General features: G+C 40.7%; 2 protein-coding genes across 6 annotated transcripts in view; one reads left to right on the forward strand and one right to left on the reverse strand.

Moving 5' to 3' along the window:
* Positions 1 to 56: 56 nt before the first annotated feature.
* Positions 57 to 17158, forward strand: PSRC1 (proline and serine rich coiled-coil 1). Of its 4 annotated transcripts, none has more exons than XM_081946667.1 (10): positions 57 to 164; positions 3413 to 3464; positions 4061 to 4115; positions 7144 to 7852; positions 10433 to 10603; positions 10726 to 10800; positions 11119 to 11260; positions 11861 to 12094; positions 13453 to 13576; positions 14543 to 17158. In XM_081946667.1, the coding sequence occupies exons 2-9, from the start codon at positions 3449 to 3451 to the stop codon at positions 13533 to 13535; spliced, it is 1485 nt and encodes a 494-aa protein (XP_081802793.1). In that variant the 5' UTR covers positions 57 to 164; positions 3413 to 3448; the 3' UTR covers positions 13536 to 13576; positions 14543 to 17158. The 4 variants fall into 4 exon arrangements, with proteins under 4 accessions (XP_081802793.1, XP_081802794.1, XP_081802792.1 ...); XM_081946668.1 differs by having other exon boundaries at positions 71 to 144; XM_081946666.1 differs by lacking the exons at positions 57 to 164; positions 3413 to 3464; positions 4061 to 4115 and having other exon boundaries at positions 6915 to 7852.
* The window catches only part of CELSR2 (cadherin EGF LAG seven-pass G-type receptor 2), a 121181-nt gene continuing 116207 nt past the window's right edge, over positions 17050 to 22023 (reverse strand). For both annotated transcript variants that reach the window (XM_081946665.1, XM_081946664.1), the window contains exon 35: positions 17050 to 21179. In XM_081946665.1, the coding sequence (XP_081802791.1) occupies positions 21158 to 21179 (22 nt within the window). In that variant the 3' untranslated portion in view covers positions 17050 to 21157. The remainder of the gene's footprint in view (positions 21180 to 22023) is intronic.

Here is a 22023-nt window from a genome sequence, read left to right on the forward strand (position 1 = left end):
GGGGCGTTACTGATTGGGAGTCCGCGTGCCTTGGACCAATCGCTGTAAAGGAATGCCGAACTCTATTGTGACGGAGTCAAAAGGGGGAAATTCGAATTTGCGTTTCCTTTTTTTGCCTGTTCGTAGCAGCGGAGGAGCTTGGCGGTGAGAGCGTGGGGGAGATGGTAAGGCTGGAGGCGGGGATGGATTGCATGTTGCATGGAGGGATGGGTAGATTTTTCGCACGAAAGGGGCAAAATGAAGCCGCACTCCGTAGGATTTAGGTGTGGCTAAGAACCAAATGGGAGCGTCTAAAACATTGAATGGAGGCTTGATTTGCACTTTGCTTTTGTTTGCAAATGAAACACCCGTCTTTAGCTCTTTTACTCAGGAGCTAAAAGTTGCAATGCTGAACATATCAGGGAATCAAACACACACACACACACACACCCTTCCCTGAGCAGAGTGAGAGTTTCCTCCAAGCAAAGTAAAACTGCGTCCTGCCTGCCTTCCTCCCTGTTAGGGTTGCCCTTGATTCTTGTAAGCTGTTTTCTTTTTATCGGGTAAAGCATAGGAGGTCTTCGTTTCTTCTAAGAAGTATATGCATATTATTCCGAATAACTGCAATTTAGTTAGCTAGTCAGAGGATGGTCAGACTCAAAGCACTTCACTCCCAATCTTGGGATACACGAGAAAGCATAACAAGTCAAACGGACATGCATATAGATCAGGGGTCACCAACCTTTCGGACTTCAGGGACCACTAAATTGATAATTTTAAATCCCGTGGACCACTAATGTGATTTTTTTTAAAATGATAAATAATATTTAGTGCAATATAAAACATGCAAATAATTTTTCTGCGGACCACCAAAATTTTCTCAAGGACCACCAGTGGTCCAGAGACCACCAGTTGGTGACCGCTTATATGGATGGTTTCATTCTTGTCTGAAATAAACTGTGGCCAGGGCTGCGCTGTTTGGAAGCTCACTGGTTCTCCTGAGTTCAATCCTGGTGATACAAAAGATGTTCCGATGTGGCAACATTGTTATTGTCAGTGTCCTTTTGAATAGTCAGAGTAAGGAACGTTGATTCTTATCCCTAAATTGAAGAGAAAAGCTGCATAATTTTCATTTGGATTGCCTGAGAAGTTGCAACACTTGTAAGCACAGCATTCCAAAGTCTTTTGATTCAAGTTTTTTGGTCCCACTTTCTGACTGCATTTGTTAGATATTGTGTTAATAATGTAATGAAACAATTCTGCAATTTGTAACAATTTTAAGAGCAGGAAGTTTCTAGCATTTAATGTAACCACATCCATCCATAAATGCCCATTCAAAGCACAGAATACGAACTAGTACGCAAAAAAAAAAAAAAGGCAAGAGAGAAAGTAAAAGATACTGTAACTAAATTCGTTTATATCAACACCATTTTATTCTCCACACTTTTCTATCCCTGCAAATGTTCTTGCCTGTGCAATGCTTTTTGTTCTTAAATTTCTCCCCGCTTTTTTTGAGGATTTCATCTATTCCATCCAACCTCTTGGTCTTCTCTTCCATTTAACTCACTTGCTTTTCCCTTACTGCATACATTTTGTCTGTAGTTCAGTCTTCATTATATCACAGAATCACACCAGTATATTTTGTACAATTCATTTAATATTTCCTGAAAATCATTGGTGTTTTCAGCTAATAACACACAGGAGCTACATACAAAAATACACAGCCATTTCTATTCATAATCAATCTGCCTCTAATATTGTCACAAGTATTATACATATATTCAAGTACATTAAATAACCAAAAGGAACTTATTCTCTGCACATTAGGAACAATTTGCTAAGTATTCTGTTCATTCTCATGCACATTTTATTTCCACGTGTCACTCTGAACACATTCAGCAACCATCTTTCAATTCCATTTCCACAAAATATGATCCACTGTTTCAGGCAATTTGCTCCATTGTGTACTTACACATATTAAAACTCTACAATAAATCATCTTTCTCACACTCATACATTTCTCAGTGAATTGCTGAAAAGTAAGATCTAATCTGTGCAACCCCTGCCTTGTGTAAAGCTGCCCTGCATTTCTCAGATTCTTCATCCTGACATAATAACTTCTATCCTTTCAAGGAGAATTCTGCCAAACACTTTCCCAGGGATACTTAATAAACTAAACTCACTCTTACTACCTTTCACTTTCATTCTTTCAAAGATAGGCACAGATGCAGGTCTTTTGCATACAAATGAACATGTAGTAAGTAACAAGTAGCAGTCACTTCATAAGCAAATCACGTCCATAGTTTAACTTTTCTACATTTTTCAACATTCTCATAGTATTTATTTTTGTCTATTTTTTGGGGGGGACTACTAGGGGACGCAGTGGCTCAGTGGCTAAGATGCTGAGCTTGTCGATCAGATAGTTCAGCAGTTTGAATCCCTAGTGCCGCATAACGGAGTGAGCTCTTGTTACTTGTCCCAGCTTCTGCCAACCTAGCAGTTCGAAAGCATGTAAAAATGCAAGTAGAAAAATAGGGACCACCTTTGGTGAGAAGGTAACAATGTTCTGTGTGCCTTCGGCATTTAGTCATGCTGGCACGTGACCACGGAGACGTCTTCAGACAGCACTGGCTCTTCGGCTTTGAAATGGAGATGGGCACCACCCCCTAGAGTTGGGAATGACTAGCACATATGTGTGAGGGGAACCTTTACTTTTACCTCTGGACTACTAACATTTACAGCATTTATTTCATGTGTTTCTATCATGCCCATACAGATCTCTAAAATATACCTTTCAGTATTACTTCACTTCAGTTTCATCCCAGAGCATTTCATACCCAATTCCAAAACTCTTTCATTCAAATATTTCTGCAATTGCTAATCTAAACTGGTTCTTGCTCTCTCCGATTACATTCCTAGTCATTGTGGTTTTTATATACAAATTATAGAGTATTTTTAATTCTAATTTCTTAAAGCACTCTTTTGTATGTATTTTTTTATCATCCAGTTTTTTTCACCATTTCACCAAGAAGCAGCTTTTTAAAATCTGCTGTTAGTGAGATTTCTGTAACTTCTGTAGCATTTGTTGAGTAGGCCTTTTCCAAAATCCAACTTTGCAGAGTATAATGTTATCAATAACAACTATTGTATAATTAACACACATACATTATTTTATGGATTTCAAATTTTTAAAATAAAAATAGTAGATTTAAAGTTGCTATTAAATTAATAAACAAGATGGTTTTGTATGATCAAACTGGGATTAAACTTTCAAATAAAAACTGTTTGCCTGAAAATTTGGAACGTCAATGCCAGTAATCTGAAGATAACAGCTTTCTACGTTCCGATCAAGTTGTTGTTTTTCTAATATGTAAAAATAGCAGAACACATCTCCCTTAACATTCAAGATGTATTTGTTATCTTCCCACTTCAGTTATTTAGTAGTATCCTGAGATGATTGCTAGAAAGCATGGAGCCATCAAAGGGTGAGTACAGAAAGTCAGTGTTTATGCATTTAAATATATGCATGAAATTGTTCCACACCATATCCAAAGTCATTTGAACTAGAAACATTACAACTTGTTGCTAACATTTTATAACATCCATCTTCCTTGTATAAGTCCCCTTTCAGGATGGTGTAGAAACTTTTTAACTCTGTAATACTTGGTGTGAAGCTTTCTGTACGATATTATGAAGAATTATAAGTTTATTCGGGTAGATTTCATTTGGTGTAAATATGCCTAACTATACATAATTGTCTAGGTCAGGTTTCTCCACAACATGTATAATTTTCAGAATATATTAAAGTTATTAGTAGCAGAATAATGAATAGAAAGATGACTTTAACTCTGTTTTGCCACTATTTTTCCATGTGTTTCGGGGCACATGTGTTTGTTTCCATGGAGTTTATAAGGGCTTTAAGTAGCTTTTTCTTGGGAATATTCTTCCCAAGTACAAATAATCTCTCTCTCGCTCTCTTCTAGCTTAGAACTGTTAAGATGTCTAGGTAATATTTGTGGTGATGATAAAGGTTAAATATCTAGGTTAATACTTCCAATGATTATGATTTCTTATTTTTCAGATATAAAATTTATTATTGATGAGACACTAGATTTTGATCTATTTTCGTTGGATGGGTAAGACTGATAAATCATTACTGATAATTCATAGAAGCTATCACATGAGTAAATAGCAAATGTGTGAAGTTGATAAGCAAGTACCTTCACAACCACTGTGTTTTTTTAAAAATTAAACATGGGATTACCGTATTTATTCGAGTATAACGCGCACACGTGTATAACGCACCCCCCCTAATTTTCGATTAAAAATCGGTATAAAATTTTGTTTCACACCAAGCATTGTAATTGACAAAAAAACGTTGTTGAACACGTGCGGCCATGACTATTGCCGCCGCTGCTGCCGCCGTTCACAGGACCCGCCTCTCACCCTCTTCCTCCTGCCGACTGGAGGAAGAGGGTGAGAGGCGGGTCCTGTGAACGGTGGCAGCAGCAGCGGCAATAGTCGCAACTCAGCTGTCTGCTGCCTTTCCCTTCCTTTGTCTCCCAGCTGGGGCGGCTCGCCGCCGAGTTGCGACTATTGCCGCCGCTGCTGCCGCCGTTCACAGGACCCACCTTTCACCCTCTTCCTCCTGCCGACTGGAGGAAGAGGGTGAGAGGCGGGTACTGTGAACGGCGGCAGCAGCGGCGGCAATAGTTGCAACTCAGCGGCGGGCCGCCCCGGCTGGGAGACAAAGGAGGGGAAAGGCGGCAGGCAGCTGAGTTGCGACTATTGAGCACGGCGCGGCGGCGCCTGAGGCCGGGATCGAGGCTGCATCCCGGAAATTTACAATTCGCCTGCGCCCTCAATGGACCGGCCGCCACTGCCACCCCAGCCCTCGTTTATAACGCGCACCCACACTTTGATTTCTTTTTTTGGTAGAAAATTTTGCGCGTTATACTCGAATAAATACGGTAGTTACTTTAGGGGCCATGAACTCAGGTCCAGTCCCTTCCTGCTAACTTGACCAGGATCATCTGATAACTAACTTCTAAGGATATTCCAATAATTTCCTTGATCCTGCTCATTCAATTTTTCCATTACCTTTCCATTCTTCTATTTCTATCAATCTTGTCATGCACAATAATTTTTTCTAGGTCATCATCCATTTGCATTACATATTCAAAGTTTGTCTATGTAATGTATGAGTTTCTACTTGGTGATCAGAATTTTAAAGGAGTCTTTATTTTGTCCAGTTGTTTTTTTAGAGTAGGTGGCACTACTCTATCAAATCCTTTCTCTTGATCTATTAAAATATCAAGCTTCCATATCTGTATGTTATCACTTGGGGAAGGGATTGTCTTAACTCTTGTCACAGAAAATATCCTTAATCTTCACATCTTGTCTAAATTTGTCATTGTTTTCATTGCTAGGATTACTGTATTTTCGTTAACTCATGTTAAACATCCTCCATGCCTGTCAAAAGGCAAAACTAGCAATCTCCTTCATTTTTTTGATTCTACCTGTGAATTCAGGATTTGTGGTTGATATTGTTTGTCATCTTAATATTTTTCACTTTTTTAATGAGATTCTTCCCCCCCCCCTAAATTAAATATACTAAATTTGGTTCTCAATTGTCTTATATTCTTACTGTATATGCTCTAGGTCAAATCAGTGGGTCCTACAAACTGTATCTGAAAATGTCCTGGTGAATTAGAGTGTATATCTCCATTTTCTGTATTTTATTATGAAAGATTTTATTTGGATGTTGTCCGTTCAGTGATGTCCAGATGTGATCTGCTTTTACATTGCTTGAAACAAATGTTGATAATGAAGACAGATGTTTCTTCATAAAACTCTTAACATCTCCTGCATTATTGCATTTACTTAGTCCAAATCTTCTTGCAATTCCAGTTTTCTCCATTTCTCCACATTTTGCATTTCAATCATTCTTTTGCAATTTGCCATAGAAGTTGTCAATGCCTTCCATCAATGTGTCTATAATTGGTGCATACCTTTCTTGACATTGATGTTCACTATATGCCCTCCTAATTCTGAAATACATTATCTTGTCATTTATCATGTTATAGGTAAGCAACGATATTTTTTCTAAGTATCAGTGATGCTTCATTCCTTTGCATGGCCTCATGTCCTTAATATATAATATATTGTAATTAAAGGGACCAAGTCAAATTCACTTAGTGTATCTACTAAGTTGAGTTATTCCTAAAACATGCAGTTTAGTACATTTCGTTCCTACTTTGAAAATGTCAGATTTCCTTTGGATCATTGTACTTTACATTCCTTGTTCCAACTTAGTCTATCCTTATAAAATGAGAATACCACTGTCAGTGATCAGGCTTACTTGTAGCACTGATAAAAGCCATGTCGTCTACTCCAGATCTATTGATGATTTTTTTTCTCGATTACGAGAGAAATGTCCTAATCTGTTCTTCTTGTAATCTAAAATCAATTCTATCTAAATGTTACAGCCATGTCTGTGAAGCTTCCTTGGCAATAATGAAGATGTGGCTTGCTGTCTTCTGGCATTCGTTTTGGAGTTCCTTCCCTAGATAACAAGCTTTTCTTGCCTTCATTCCTACTGAATCAGCCTTACTTTATTCCTCATCCTTCTGATCTTATCAGCAAGGAGATCCTCGTGAAGTTCATGATCATGCTGTCAGGATCACTGAAGCAAATAACTCTTCCCCCACCCACCCTGGCCCGGAGAGTAAAAATGAAAAGCCATGCAAAGATTTTGCTCAAGGGTGCTTAAATGAAGATCTTAGCGGATCAAATAAATTACTTGAGAGAAAAGTGAAAATATACACAAATGATTCTAATTTGTTGTCCATTCCTTAAATTAAACGATTATGTATCTAATCCCTAATATATTTCCAATGTATTTTAAAATAAAAACAGTTGAGAATGCTATTAGTGAGAATCTTTATTCTGGTTTTGTACAAAAGCCAAATACTTTGAAATCCGGCCGGGTGGGAGCTATTTTCTTAGGTGACCTTCTTATATTCTTTTTTTTTTTACAGTATTTACATGGCTCTCATAACAAGTCTACAATAATAAAAATATGAACCTTTATTTTGAGTTACATGGCTGTTTCCTTGAATGTGTAAATGTGTTTAATTTCTTCTCTCTCTCTCTCTCTCTCAGCACTTACTGCTGCTATAGACAAGAGGAGGGAGAGTCTGTAACTTGTCCCCTTGAAGTCAGTGACAAGAGCGTGGCACAAGCAGTTGATCTGAACATCTTGTTGGAGAATGGTGGAAGGACCAAAGAATCAACTCCCCAGTGGAGTCCCCTGACTCCAATGAAGCTGGAGGAGGTTATGAAAGAAGCTAACCAGCTGGCTATGCAGCTTGAGAAATGTCAGCTTCTGGAAAAGAAGAATATCACTTCTGAAACAAAGCTTGAGACAGTTCTAGAACATGAGCTTCTACCCCCAATCAGGTTCTTGTGTGCAGAGACTGAGGCTCCCCAGAAGTCCCGGAGAAAGACTTTCAATGTGAAGAACAGCCCTATGAAAGCTCTGCTCCCAACAGTGGAACCAGTTACCTGCTTGGCTCAAGGTTCCCCCAAAGCTCCATTTTCTGAAGGTAGAATTCCTTCTCCTCGCCTGGTGGACTTGCCTAGTCCCAGAAGACTCCGAAATACATCTTATACAGTGGAACCAGTTACCTGCTTGGCTCAAGGTTCCCCCAAAGCTCCATTTTCTGAAGGTAGAATTCCTTCTCCCCGCCTGGTGGACTTGCCTAGTCCCAGAAGACTCCGAAATACATCTTATGTTTGCAGCACTGATGTTCCCCAAACTAAGCTCTCTGAACCCAAGGCCTTGATGACGATGACATCGAGAAACAAAAAGGTATGGTGGCCGGACAGAAGCTCATCAATAAGGCATGTAGATTGTGAGATTTGTGCTTAGGAAACCATTGGTTTTGATTCTGGTTTCTTCCTAAGCTTGTGCTTTATTATACTTAGTCAACCTTTCAACACTATTAAGAGTTACAATCTCTCAAAACCTCAGCAATTGACCTCCTAGACTTCTTAGAATTGTAAAGATAGCAGTGTCAGGTTCGCTAACTGAAAACGTTTGTAGATATTTTGTCCACACATATTGCACACATGATAGCTTCTTTTTTAATCCAATTGCTGTGTAATCCCCCATCCCCACACCTAAATTTCTGGACTGCTAGAGCCAAAGAACTAAGGGATTTGTTTCTTTTTAGTTTTTTTAAAACTGAGATGGTACAGTTGCTGAATCTTTTCCCCATATTGCAGTAGTTACACAAAGATCCTTTTAAGTAGCTCTGTATGGTGCTTATTAGCATTATCTTCCTATTACCACATAACAAAGATGATGCAATAGTTCATTACATGGATTGTGACAATATGTAGCATTTCTTTACCAAGGTTCTCCAAGTACTTTTTGTGGTAAACTAGCCCTGCAAAAGATAATTTAGCTCTAATCATTTCCATTTTGCGAAATTCAATCTGCAAATTCAGTATTATGAAAGAAAATCCCCATCCTGATAACTTCTTTCTCTACCCAGCACCCTCTTATTTGAATAACAGAATAACAGAGTTAGAATAGACCTTGAAGGTCTTCTAGTCCACCCACCTGCTCAAACAGGACACTCTATACCATTTCAGACTAATGGTTGTCCAATTTCTTCTTTAAAACCTTAAGTGATGGAGCATCCACAATTTCTAAAGGCAAGACATTCCACTGATTAATTGTTCTGTCAGGAAAGTTCTCCTTATTTTTAGGATGCGTCTCTCCTTGATCAGTTTCCATCCAAGAACATGGATGGAACATCCAGAACAAGCTTCTTGTTTTGCCTTCAGGGGCTTTGGAGAATAGGTTGACCACTCTGAGGCAGTCCCTCACATATTGGAACGCTGCTATCATATCATCCCCAGTCCTTCTTTTCATTAAACTAGACATATCTAATTCCTATAACCGTTCTTCATATGTTTAGCTTCCAAACAAATCATCTTTGTTACTCTTCTCTGTACTCTTTCCAGAGTCTTTACGTATTTTAATATCATGGTGACCAAATGCAATATTCCAAGTGTGGCCTTACTAAAATATACATTATATTCTCTTCTTTGAGTTTACGTTCCCATATTGCCTTATGCTTCAGAAATCACAAGGAAGCCCTACTATTTTAGAAGCATCTTCTGGAGCAGATCAAAATGCATAAAGAATAATAGTTAATACTTTTAAACAAGAATGTATCTCTGTGTGTAACATCTAGTATAGTATATATACAGTCGTGATCATGGATTCTGGAAATGCTGACGTTTACATTACAGTCAAAATCCTTCGATTTTTGAGAAAGTTATATACATTTAAGAAAGATACTTGTTTCACTTTGCATTAAATGTATAGTAGAAGGAGAGATGGGCAGAGATGCCTACTGTACTCTTTCAATACCTTAGGTTTTTGTGCAGAATCTGTGCCAGTCAACTTTAGATTTGTATGAAAGTTGTTAGGAATTGAAGATTGCTAATGGCAGGAGTAGCTAAATTGCATTCCCCAAGTAGTTAATTTTGTGGCTCTTGTAGTCCCTTTTATTTTATCAAACAGCTTGCTAAGATTTTCACCATTTCAAGGCAGAATACAAACAGAAAGTTTAATGTCCTAAAATAGGTGTACTATGTTAAACAAACAAAAAACAACTATTTGCCTGCCATTAGAGCCGAGGTGGCGCAGTGGCTAGAGTGCACTACTGCAAGCTACTTCAGCTGACTGCTAGCTACAGTTCGGTAGTTCGATTCTCACCGGCTCAAGGTTGACTCAGCCTTCCATCCTTCTGAGCTGGGTAAAATGAAGACCCAGCTTGTTGGGGGCAATAGGCTGACTCTGTAAACCACTTAAAGAGGGCTGTAAAAGCACTATGAAGTGGTATATAAGTGTAAGTGCTAGTGCTGTCTTGAGAATGGGTAGGAATCCAAAACCTGGCTCTACTAGTATATGGCCTTGCCCACAGCATATCATTGCTTCACCCATATACATCTCAGCTTCCCTCTTCTAAATGGGAAATACAGTTCTTGACCATCAAATGTTTTTCATTTTTATATCCACCTTCTACATTACAACACAGCCGTAGAAGAAAGTTATGTGCGTAGTCCATTTGGAAAAAAAAATACATTCTGATAAACATGTTTAGACAACCAGTTAAAACTTTGTTCCTTTCAGTTTATGTACTTTTTCTGTGGAATCTGCCCGTTTGTTTTTAACTTAGTCATATGTTTACTTATTTTTTTGCCTTTTAAAAACTGCTATTCTGCTTTGAGGACCACACTTCTTCGAATGGGATGTGTACCTCCATGTTTTGGATCCCCCCCCAATAGAAAATCTGTGTAAAAGGTTGTAGCTAATTTTCTACAGAATAGTAGTTCTGTTCAAAAACTGCACCTGTTTTATTTCTGCCTTAAGCTTCAGGCAACCATCAGGAACAACAGCACAGAGAAACGACTCGTCCTCCCCACTACCACCAAAGGCCAGCAGCCATTGCTGCATGTGAAACCTCTCCCTCAAACCAGCATAAGGAAAATGCAGAGGAAGATAGAAGCTTCTGCTAAAAATAATCCTGATCAAGGCCCACAGGTATTTTCAACAGAAGAGCTGCTGGGGGGGAGGAAGGAGAGAAAACTGGGCAGATAGTTAAAAATGTACACCACTGCATAAAAGTTGTATGTATAGTGACTAACTTTTGCAAGGTTCTCCAGGCTGAAAGAGTGCTTAGCCTATCTTTGTTTGTATCAATGCAAGCTAAGGCTATAAACACCTCAAAAAGCATACAGGTAAGTTGTACAATTAGCCTTCATGTATATTCATCCACGGAAGGATGTGTGTGCATGTAGGACCATACGTTTGCTTTTCATGCACAACAGAAAAGCTTCTGAATCAGTGGTGGGTTTGGTGGCCACAGCCCCAAGCCGGTTCTCCGGGTGGCACCATAGGCGCCGCCATCTTGTTTTTTGCGCGGCCAAGAGCGAATCAGCAGTAGCAACTGCTGGAGCCCACCCCTGTTCTGAATCTTATGGAGCACCGGCCATCTTTGTGACAGTGTAACACAAAATGTAATTTCCTCTGGAATCTCGCTGTGGATATATTTGCAGGCTTCCTCTAACCAAGGGACAGTGCTTGCTGCACAAGTGAAAGGAAAGCCGAATCCTCAGATGCGTCTCCGGCGAGCCAGCCCTGTGGAAAAAAACCCAGTTGCTCCAGAAAAGATGGCATCTCTCCAGAAGACAAATGCAAGTAAGTTAAAGTAAATTACTTGTATTTTGCCTTAATCCATTGATCAGGTCTCACGAAAGTCTTGGCAAGATTTCACAAGTGGTTTGCCATTGTCTGCTTCCTAGGATTGAGTGACTGGCCCAGGGTCACTCAGCTGACTTTATGCCTAAAGTGGACTAGAATCCACAATCTGCTATGTGGCAACAAGAGAGAAACTAGTTTATAAACAAGTTTTTTTAGCTGTTCAGTCTGGGTCTTTACTAGATTGAAAACTCAAGTGTTATCTACATGCCACATATTATTCACCCATCATTAATGCCTGATTCTCTAGCTGATAAGCGAACTGGTATCAGCATTAATTCAAATCTTTAGAGCTCACACATTTTCCCCTTTCACTGTGAGTTGCCTTTGTTTCTTGCTCCATTCCTTGCTGTGTGACTGCTTAGTGGACGTAGGAAGGGACTTAAGTAAAGTACTCTTGAAAATCCATATAAACAATGTATCTTGGCCCTTATACCTTACACACCTTTTTACATTTAAAGAATTAAGTAGGATCCAGTCAGTTTGTCTAGAAACATTTTGCTGATTTGTCATTAAATCTTTTTTTTTCTTTCATCCCAGGTCAGGTGAAAACTATGGGAAGCAATGGCCCCAAAAGACAAGCCACCTCCAAGCCTCGTGGTCAGATTCAAACAAGACACACTCCAAGCCAACTCCCAATGCCTACCTATCATACTGCTTCTGTTTCAGGCAGATTTACAGTTCCTGGGAAATACAGCCAGTTTAAACCTGTGAGTTCAGAAACATCTGGTGGACAGAGATCCACTAAACCAATTGCTGGAGTTGAGAAGAAAGGTGAGTGAATACACAGGGACACGCTAAAGAGTTTTGCAATTCTGTTGAAATGTATTGTTAGAAAAACTACACGGGGATAAGTTTGTCCTCAGTGCCATTTCATCTATTAAAATGGTAGGCGTGTGTAACCTCAGATTGCCTTCTTGAGTGAGAAACAAGTTCTTAATCTAGACATGATATGAAATAACCCCATCTGGGTCTTGTTTAGATAGTACAGGTAGTCCTCAATTTACAACTCTTCACTTAATGACAGAAGCTACAATGGCACTGAAAACAGTGACTTGTGTCTGGTTTTCACACTTACGACCAGCATCCTCATAGTCATGTGCTCAAAATTTGGATGCTTGACAAATTGGCATGTATTTATTATAATTGCACTGTTCCAGGATGATGTGATTGCCATTCGTAACCTTCCCAGACAAGCAAAGTCATTGGGGTTCAGTTAGGGTTGTAAGTTGAGGACTACCTGTGAAACCAAAATACCGTAATAGGAGCAATGAGGTATAATCATTACATCATTCCTCATTGCCACAATTCTTTATCATCTTGAAACGCATGAAACATGTTTGTATCCGTGCCAGATAATGGACTACATAACCTGGTTTATAGGTTATTCACTTTGTGTTTCCTTTAGCAGCACATACACTAAAATAGGAACAATAGAGGGGAAATTAGCATGGTCTATGTACAAGGAAGATATAGAATTTCTATACTCTGGATGCCAGGACAAACGTGTGTTAAACAGAGGCATACAAAAAAGCATTTGCAATTCCAACCTAGAAAGTCCTTGGATTTGGGAGAAGATCATTCACAACATGCCACATACCTGCCCTTGTTTTGACTTGTGGACAAAATAGACTTGATCATAAATCTGGAACGTAATCTGTTCATAAGTAGAGCACTGTCTGTGTAAGAGAAGACCTCTGGTGAAACAGCGTGACCTGTTTCTTGCATGCTTTTACAATTACATTTTTTGTACTATATAGTGTTTTCCTTTCCTAGTCTGCATGTTGGCTGATGCATGGACTTCAGCTCCCAGAATTCTCAACAACGGACACCACTGGTAGTACTCAGGTTGCCATACTGAACCTAAGTGGGCTGCCAGATTTTTGTTGACGACATTGCTCAATATGTAGAGAGGAAGGTTAATCCTATTTCAAACAATGGATTTGCCATATAAGAATAACACAGGATTAGAGTTTTGGTTGATTTGTTTTCTCTGCTCAGTTTCCAGTCACGAATTGCCTGACCTTTTGGGGAACACAAGCTTCCTCGGTGATAGAATTATAAAATAATGAATTAAACACATTTACTTCTCTTTTCTCTCTCTCTCTCTCTCTCTCCATCTCCCTCTACAGCTGCATGTCAGAAGCCAATCCCTCCGGGCACTTTTCAGAACAGCAGGCTGAGACTGCCAAAGACTTCTAGCCATTCAAAATGAGGGGATGGATCCCTGGGATTTGAAGTGCCTTACCTCACCCTGTAAGTGTCCTACCTCACCAGTGTCAATGGAAAAACATTGGGTCTCTAAGACAGTCTGTGGGGAGAAAGTCAACCCACCAGCGGTGGGATTCATTTACCTTCCCTACTAGTTCGCAAATGTGAGCGCATGCGCCGTGTCTGCACAGGCACACCGCTTTCTGCGCATGCACAGGGCTCACACATTACGTCAGGGCGAGTGGGAGGAGCCTCCTGCAGCCACCGCTACCGGTTCGCCTGAACTGCAGAGAACCAGCTAAATACCACCTCTGCAACCCACGTATTAGTGGGAGATTATCTGCAGGCAGTGCTCATTGGTAGAATGACCTGGATACTGAACTTGTGTGGATCCAATGACTAGCAGCTGAAAAACTATCCACACTGTTTTCAGAAACAAAATCCCAATCCTCAGATTTAAAAAAAAGCACATTATTGATTGGTCTAAATAACGGAATAGATTTAAGGTGTATGTAAAAAGTACAACACAGGTAGTCCTCGACTTACAATTGTACCTTTAGTGACCATTCAAAGTTATAAAGGCATTGAAAAAAGTGAATGACCATTTTTCACACTTATGACTGTTGCAGCATTCTTCCTCCCCCCCCCCCCCTCCGTGGTCACATGTTCAAAATTTAGATGCTTGGAAATTGGCACATATGTATGACGGTTGCAATGTCCTTGAGATCACATGATCCCCTTTTGCGATCTTCTGACAAGCAAAGTCAATGGGAAAGCTAGATTCACTTAACAACCATGTCTCTAATTTAACAACTTCAGTGATCCACTTAACAACCGTGGCAAGAAAGGTTGTAAAACGGGGCAAAATTCACCTAACAAATGTCTCAGCAACAGAAACGTTGGGCTCAAATGTGGTCACAAATCGAGGACTACCTGTACAAATTAATATTACGTGCATACTGATTTCAAGTGTTTGTAGACCTGTCCTGTCTACTCCATCTGTCCTTTAAGATAATACTACCAGCAATCACTATAATCTTGGGAAAAAGCCAGAAAAAAACCAATAATCTCGGACGGTGCCTTCCTTTTGAAGATAAAGCGGCTTTGGTCTCATAGAAACTCCTGGAATCCCTTCTTTCAAGAGAACTTTAAAAGCTTGCGTTGTGCATCTCCTCTAATGTTATCACACTCTGGGTTTGTGGTTTGAGGATCCTGGAGTAAGGAAGCAGGGACTACCAGTCCTTATCCTATCATTACATTCCTTAGATTTATAAATGAAACTTGTGTGGGTTAGAAGTCTTGAGCTACAGCCTATGGAATTTTGCTGAGCCATTGCTGAAAGGGAGAACTTCAGCTCAGCAGCAGAGACTCCTGACTTTTGGATGGTTGGTTTAGCTTAAACCTTTATTAGATAAAAACAGCCTTACTGGAGCCCAGTTTAGTCTCTTATAAGATACGCCAACCACTATACAGCATTGAGCTGAATAACAGCATTATCTAATCCTGAATAATGTAAGCACTGTTGATCATTTTGATATTACTGTAAAAGTAAACACTAACGTACACTTTCAGTTGTTATATGTGAAGGTCTTGTTACTTATTCAAAAGTAAGAAAGCTTTTGATTCTTGTTATGTGAAAGACTACACAACTCTCATTCCAAATCCTTTTATCTTTTCATTCTTATTCCATACCTGCTCTTTTTATTAAACTGAGGATGGTCAGTGGTAATATTGTTAGTCCACAAATTTCCCGTGCTATTAATAGTTGCATAAGAGACAGAAACCTAAACAGAGGTTTAAAAAAAATTAACTCTTGTTATGGAGTTGATAAGATTTACCCCAAAACACAAATCACACTCATAAAATAGCAGTTTTATACCATCTTGATTATTCTTAGGGCATTTGTGGCTTAGATGATGGAAAAGCAGTACACAGTACTGAAAATGTGTGTGCTTGCGAGCCAGTTTCATACTATTCAGACTTATATAAAGATGAAATAATACTTCTAAGCTGGTACAGTGGAATTCTTAGAATCTCAGTTTTGATCAGATCTATCTGCCTGCCTTCATCATCCATCTACTTAAGCAAATTTGCCACGATCTAACCCAGAGAAAAATGCCTTGATCAAAAAAAGCTCTTTCTTCTAAATTAAATGGTGCTTCCCTGTTGTACAATAAAGCTTCAAGTGAAGGAAGTTGAGACTATTTAAACAATCGCTGCAGAAGTGGTGTAAAAATGTGTTAAGCACCACGATACTCTTGATTTCAAGACAATATAGTGATGGGACTCTATTCAAAGACTGTAGAGTAATTCCTGGATATATGGAAGTTCTTCCTCCAGCAGATCCTGAGGGACGGAAGATGAATCCTTTGCAGCTTTAAGGAGTTGCAACAGTGAAGTGAATCCTTCTGTCTTGCACAAGATTGAAGGAACAAATGCTGTGACAAAATGCAGTATCAATTCTGCCATTATATTCATGTATGCTGTTTTGATATTTTCTAATTTCTGGAAAAAAAATGCCTTTCTAATAAAAACACACATATGTATAACGACTCGTAGCAAAACCGACTCCTCGGGTAATTCTATTATTACCTCTTGGTGATCAGTGCTCATTCAGGGATAAGGGAACCAATACTGCAATTCTTTTTCAGTAACAGAAGCTTGACTTTTGTGCCATTTTGATACTGTTAATGTAATGTCTCCAGAGAGATAGACCATGCACATTTGTTCAGCGCAGCAGACAAAAGCTGAATGAATTACAAAACCTGCAGGGAATCATCTTGTTTCTGCAAAGACTAAGGGTATCTGATAATCGATTAATCATTATCAGAAGAACTGGAGGCCATTTCTCTACATATTTGGAAGAGAAGAAATCTAGATTCTCCTTCACAATGCCTCTGCCCAGTAGCAAGGAAACTTAATAGCTTCAACTCTTTCTATTGGATTCAGGTTCTTGGTTTTCCCTTTCCCTACTCAATTTTCTAGTAAAGGTAGACAAAGCACTGAAATGGAAGCACCTACACGGAACTATGGTTTCATTATTTAGGAAAAGGGGTGAACTCTGCTATATTTACATTAAGAACCCTCCCTATACACTTGAGATATCTAAGCCAAAGGAAAAGCCTGTAGCCCACCAAGTATTAAGAAAGCAGTTTGTTCCTCACAAAAAATTAAGTCATCGGAACTCTTCCTGTGCTTTCCTCTCTCACCAAACTGGGCTTTTTAAGGAAAAGTATGGTTTGTTTCCTTGGCAATATTCGACCAACTTCAACAGCTGCTTGTCAAGCAGAAATTCAAAGACTACCATTTCCAATTCAGCAGATGAGGCTGTGACACGAAAGCATTTATTTCTTGGATTTCTGCATGCATCACAGCTACTCAAGACTATGGAAACAACTGTACATGACTGTAGCTGAGTTCTGCTGGAAATGACTTTACTAGCTAGTGAAGAGGAAAAGAATGGATTGGATCAATGGGAATTCATACTAGAAGACAAGAACCTTGAACCTACAATGGCATATGTTTAGATCTGGACAATGGCGGTGGCGATTTATTGCCTAGGAAATGAAAGGTGTGCTCAGTTGTAAATATATGCATATACATCTTTAAAAAATAATAAATTAAAAAGCAGACATGTCAAATACATCCTTTCCACAGTTAAAACAGCTAATTAGCTCTTTATAGACAGCAGAGGGACACTAAAAAATTAATTGGCTGCAGTGATGAAGCAGAAGCTGAACTCTTCACATCAAGCTCCCCATACAAGACAGTTTCTCAGTCTTTAATACAGTTAAGGTTTAACACTTCCTTGGTCATGAATGGAGTGGCACACCTTTCCCCTCCAATTCCGTCCCACCTGGCACAGGAATAGGTGAATCAACTCTTTTCTCTGGAAGTCACTGCTGCTGTAGAGAGCTTAGTTTGAATCCTTTACTACCACTGCTTTCAAGTTTGTTGCAATTAATGGATTTGCCATATAAGAAAGATTTTGCATAGGAAGTTATTGTAGGCTAGTTTGTGCATTTGACGTACAGTCTAAAAACTCAGCATTTAGAGGTACTTGGGACTGGGATGATGGAGCAGGTAACCAGTGCTTTTGTCTGATAGAAATCTAATACTTCGAATAGTTTCAGAGAAGCCAAAATGTAGGTAAGTGAAGATGTTTCTAATAAGGAAAAAATTCCCAAGGCTTCATTTGTTTGATAGCTGCCTTAATGGAGCCCTGACATAAATATAATGCAATGTTGCTTCGAGAAGAATATAATTGCCATGTTTTTATGCAGGAATGGGGCTTTATGGAAGACACCGTAGAGTAGTCATTGATCTTTCCTTCCAACCTTTGTTCGGCATACCAAAACAAAATAAGGGTATTCAGGAATAAACTAGCCTCTACCTTAATAGGTGGCAATTTGAAAGAGAGCCTTTTTGGTTTGCCTCTCCTTGTCCAGGAGTAAGACTTGTGTAGTCCCCCAAATGCAGCTAATCATTCTCAGCTTTTATCATCTGGGTCGGGAATACATAGAACTGTAACTTAATTACATCTGAAAGGCCTAGTGACTTTTTCTTCTGATCTGCTAATCAGTCTAATACCTTTGCATTTCAAGTTGGCCTTCCCCAGTCAATGCCTTTCAGATACATTGGACTACATTCAACAAGCCCTAATTTGCATGGCTAATGGATCATGCTGGTTCTAGATAATGGGACTTGTAGCGCAGACACATCTGAATAGCAGAGGGCTGAGGAAAGCCATCATAGATAAGGGACAGCCAAAAGTGTTTCCCATTGCCTGCATTTGGAAGCATCACTTACCATTTTGCATTCACCTATGAGTCAAGTCATAAGGGAAAATGCTTCCAGGGCAACGTGGGAAGTCCTCTGGGTTTAAATATTCCTCCTTGCTGCAATAACTGCAACAAGCCATATATTAGGAAGCCAAAGTGGTTCCTGCCTACAGTTCGCTTCGGTATGAGCAGCAGGAATTGACCAAAATGATGTTGAACACAACAGCAATACAGGCTCCAGGTGGAGCTTGGGCAAATGGCTCTTCTTTTGTACAGACTTTTTTTTTGGACGGGAGCGGGGGGTTGTGCCTCCTTTCACTTAACCAGCTAAAGTCAAATGGTTCAGAAGGAACACTCAATGGAAATAACACAGTAGTAGATCATACGCTGAAGAGGCTGGTCTTCATCCCCTGTGACCTACTGGAATGGGACAACTCGCCACAGCCAACTTGCCATGGTCAACTCGCTGCAGGGCAATTCAACAGTTCAATGTCATTATTTAAAATAATTTTAAAAATATTTTATTTTTTGTCGTTCACATTTCACTGTGTCCCTCCTTTGGCACCCTTTCTTTAATGATTCTATTCCACCATTTCTTTGATATCAGTGTAACCCTTGTCGCGCAGCCAAATTTGTCCCTTGGCGAGTTGGCCATGGCGAGTTACCCCGTGGCGAGTTGTCGTAGATCTACTTAGCATTGTAGAAGCCACTGCCATGCCAAGTTGACCTTATACAGATTTCAGAGAATCACATTCTATGTGTCAAAACATTCCAAGAAAGGTTTTGGAATTGGCAAGTACAGAGGCCACAATAGGCTAAACAGTAATGGACAATATTACTGGAGGTGTTGAAAAAGAAAAGCCTCCTTTTCACAACTCCTTTCTTTGACAAGCCAGGCTATGACAACAGTCAAGTCCCAATGAACCCCTTATTGTGCAAACCTTGGCTAAGTCAATAAAGCGCATCAGATTCTGCACCCAGCTAACAAGATTTAACATTGCTATAAAGCATGACCCTTCCCCTCAAGGGCTTTTCATCTATTTAAATTAGAACATCCTTCAGCAGTGGTCAAATGGAAAACAAAAATAAAAACAGGTCAAAGTAACAGTGCCTTCACCCTCCCCAAGCTGTCCCCCTCTTCCCCCTCTCCCTTAGCAGAAACGTCTCTTTCCCGGTGAACGTCGTTATAAAAAAAGGACTTTCCAAAAGGACCAACGTGAAAATCCCCATTATGAGCAGGCATCAGGACTTGGCTGAGTGTAGAAAAAAATGAAGGCTTCTGAGGCAGAAAGGCAGCAACCTGTTGGCGTGAGAGCCAGGCGCTTTTGGGAGACATCAAGGCAGCGTTCAGTAGCAACAGTAGCAACAGGGGGACACGTGCTGACTGGCTGGGAGGAACGGGAGGCGGGGCTTTTTTCTTTTTGTCATTTTCTACGAAAATAATTGCAGCATGGACTGATGGCTCAGCAGGCCACACCCGTGGCGCTCAACACCTTATATGGGCTGCCTCTTGGAGCATTCTGACGGGGCCAAGTTACTGGAATGGTGAGCTGAGCTTGGAGAATTGGCTGTCAAACCAAGCAGTTTGAAAGTAACCGTGATCCAAGGAGGAACGTTTCCATTGATGCCAGTGGACATGCCGGTCCTGTGTCCCTGATCCCACTGCAATCTGAAGCACCAAGGCTGGAGTAAGCAACTTGCCAGAGAAGAACAAGATCCACAGCTGACGCTAAACTGTACAGTCCATGAATGTAGGCAGCGTGATGGCGATGAACATCCTGGGGAGATGGCTAGTAGGTCTCGAACAAGCCTACTCTTTCAACACTTTTTTAAAAAAACTTTCCTTAAGCCAGAAAAGTGCAGGTGGAACTGGTGCTGCCCTGCAGGACAGCAATGTACTTATACAGCATTCTGGAAAAGCTATTTGGATGATTTCTTTCCTATTCTATAATTGCTTAGTATGGCAAAACCAAGGTGTTAGATTCCCATTTTTCAGTGCATGCCAGAGAGCCCGAGATTGAAGTGTACCCTGGATTAAGTATGCTTCAATTGCACCTTGGAAGCTGTGTTTAGATGCACGCTTCTGGATCAAAAAAAAAAGCATGACCTTGGCTGGTGGACACACATATGCTGCAGAGGGAGGCTCTGGGTTGTGCCCTCCAGATTCAACGCAAAGCCAGCTGTGGTTCTTACGGAATGTAGGCCGCACATGCGTCCTCTGCACAGCCAGGTCTGCTGCACTCTCCAGCTTCCATTTAAAAGGTGCTATTTCCCTCCATCCTAGGAGAAGCCCAGGATGGTGTCCTCCAAAACTAGGCTGATCCTGGTTTGTTACTCGAGTCAAAACGTACAGTTCTTGGTGGCTCCTAGTTGCAGCCATCTTCAAGCACACTGGCCCCTAGCTCCACCCCATTGTCAAATGAAAACATCTGCACAGTAATACATCATGTCCACAGGGTGGCTGCTGAGGCTCCCCCAGACCAATTTTGACAAAGAAAAATATATATATATATATATTCCAGACACGCAGCACTTCCAGACTGGGCAACAAAGCATGAAAATCCCTGAAGACGTGGAGGTGGTTAAGTTTATGTTCTTTCAGTCCATTTTAGAATGATCCAAAGTGCATCTGTTCGACAAGGTCCGCCTCCTGGAACCCGCTGTTCCCCCCCGGGGGGTGGGGGGGCAGGTCACTTTTCATTTGGCACTACATACAGTGGGTCCAGCTCCCTGGGCCAGGCCGGGCTGACGGAGACAACATTCCTCGCTGTGGTTTGAGAGCAATCCTGGCTCCCAGACTGGCCAAATGTGTGTGAGAGACAGAGAGAGTCTGGTGCATGCGACATCAGATTGAGGTTTCATCGCTCCTGCTCAGTGATCAAACACAAAGCGAGACAGGACAGGGGGAACACAAACACATGAGTGTGGTCATGAGCAGGTTTGAGCAAAGCACCCCCCCTGGGGCTCATGTGTTAATGGAGGAAATTAAAAAACAGAAATCTGGGCGATTGAAGCGAGAGGTGAGAGAACAAGAAACAGAGAAGGGAGGAGAGGAGGAGGAGAAGGGGGTTAGTGCAAAAGAGCTCAGGAGGAAGTTAGAACAGGATAGCATCCCCCAATTCCCCCATCACATTGCTGAAGATGGTAGGTGGGCTAAGTCCCACAGCATCTCACAGGAGCAGCTGAGTACTTCTCAGGGACTTTAATTCTGACCATGCTCCTCTGCCCCTTGGGCAAGCTACAGGGTAGCCCTGGGCTTTAAAAACTCCCTTTCCCACCTAAGAAGGAGATGGCTGCATGCTGCCTTTCACATTCTGAGCTACATCCAGCTAAGGGGTTATAGTCTGGGCCCAAAGCTAGAGGAATATATTCTCCAAGGATGGGATCCCTTCCCCCCACTCCCAAGGTCAGTGAAGTATTAAAGCAGGGATGTCCAAACTTGGGAACTTTAAGACTTGTGGACTTCAACTCCCAGAATTCCCCAGCCAGCAGCTGGCTGGGGAATTCTGGGAGTTGAAGTCCACAAGTCTTAAAGTTCCCAAGTTTGGACACCCCTGTGTTAAAGGATTTTTATAACACAGGAGGGATCTAGGGAATTGTAAGTAGATAGACCTTGTCCTTAAAGGCACAGCCTGGGAATAAAGGTGGGGGCAACTATGAAATATAACAAAATATCAGCCTGAGAGATTGGAAGCACCAGATCTGGCGTGT

Source organism: Natrix helvetica, assembly GCF_964273705.1.
Source record: "Natrix helvetica genome assembly, chromosome: 3".
NCBI lineage: Eukaryota > Metazoa > Chordata > Lepidosauria > Squamata > Natricidae > Natrix > Natrix helvetica.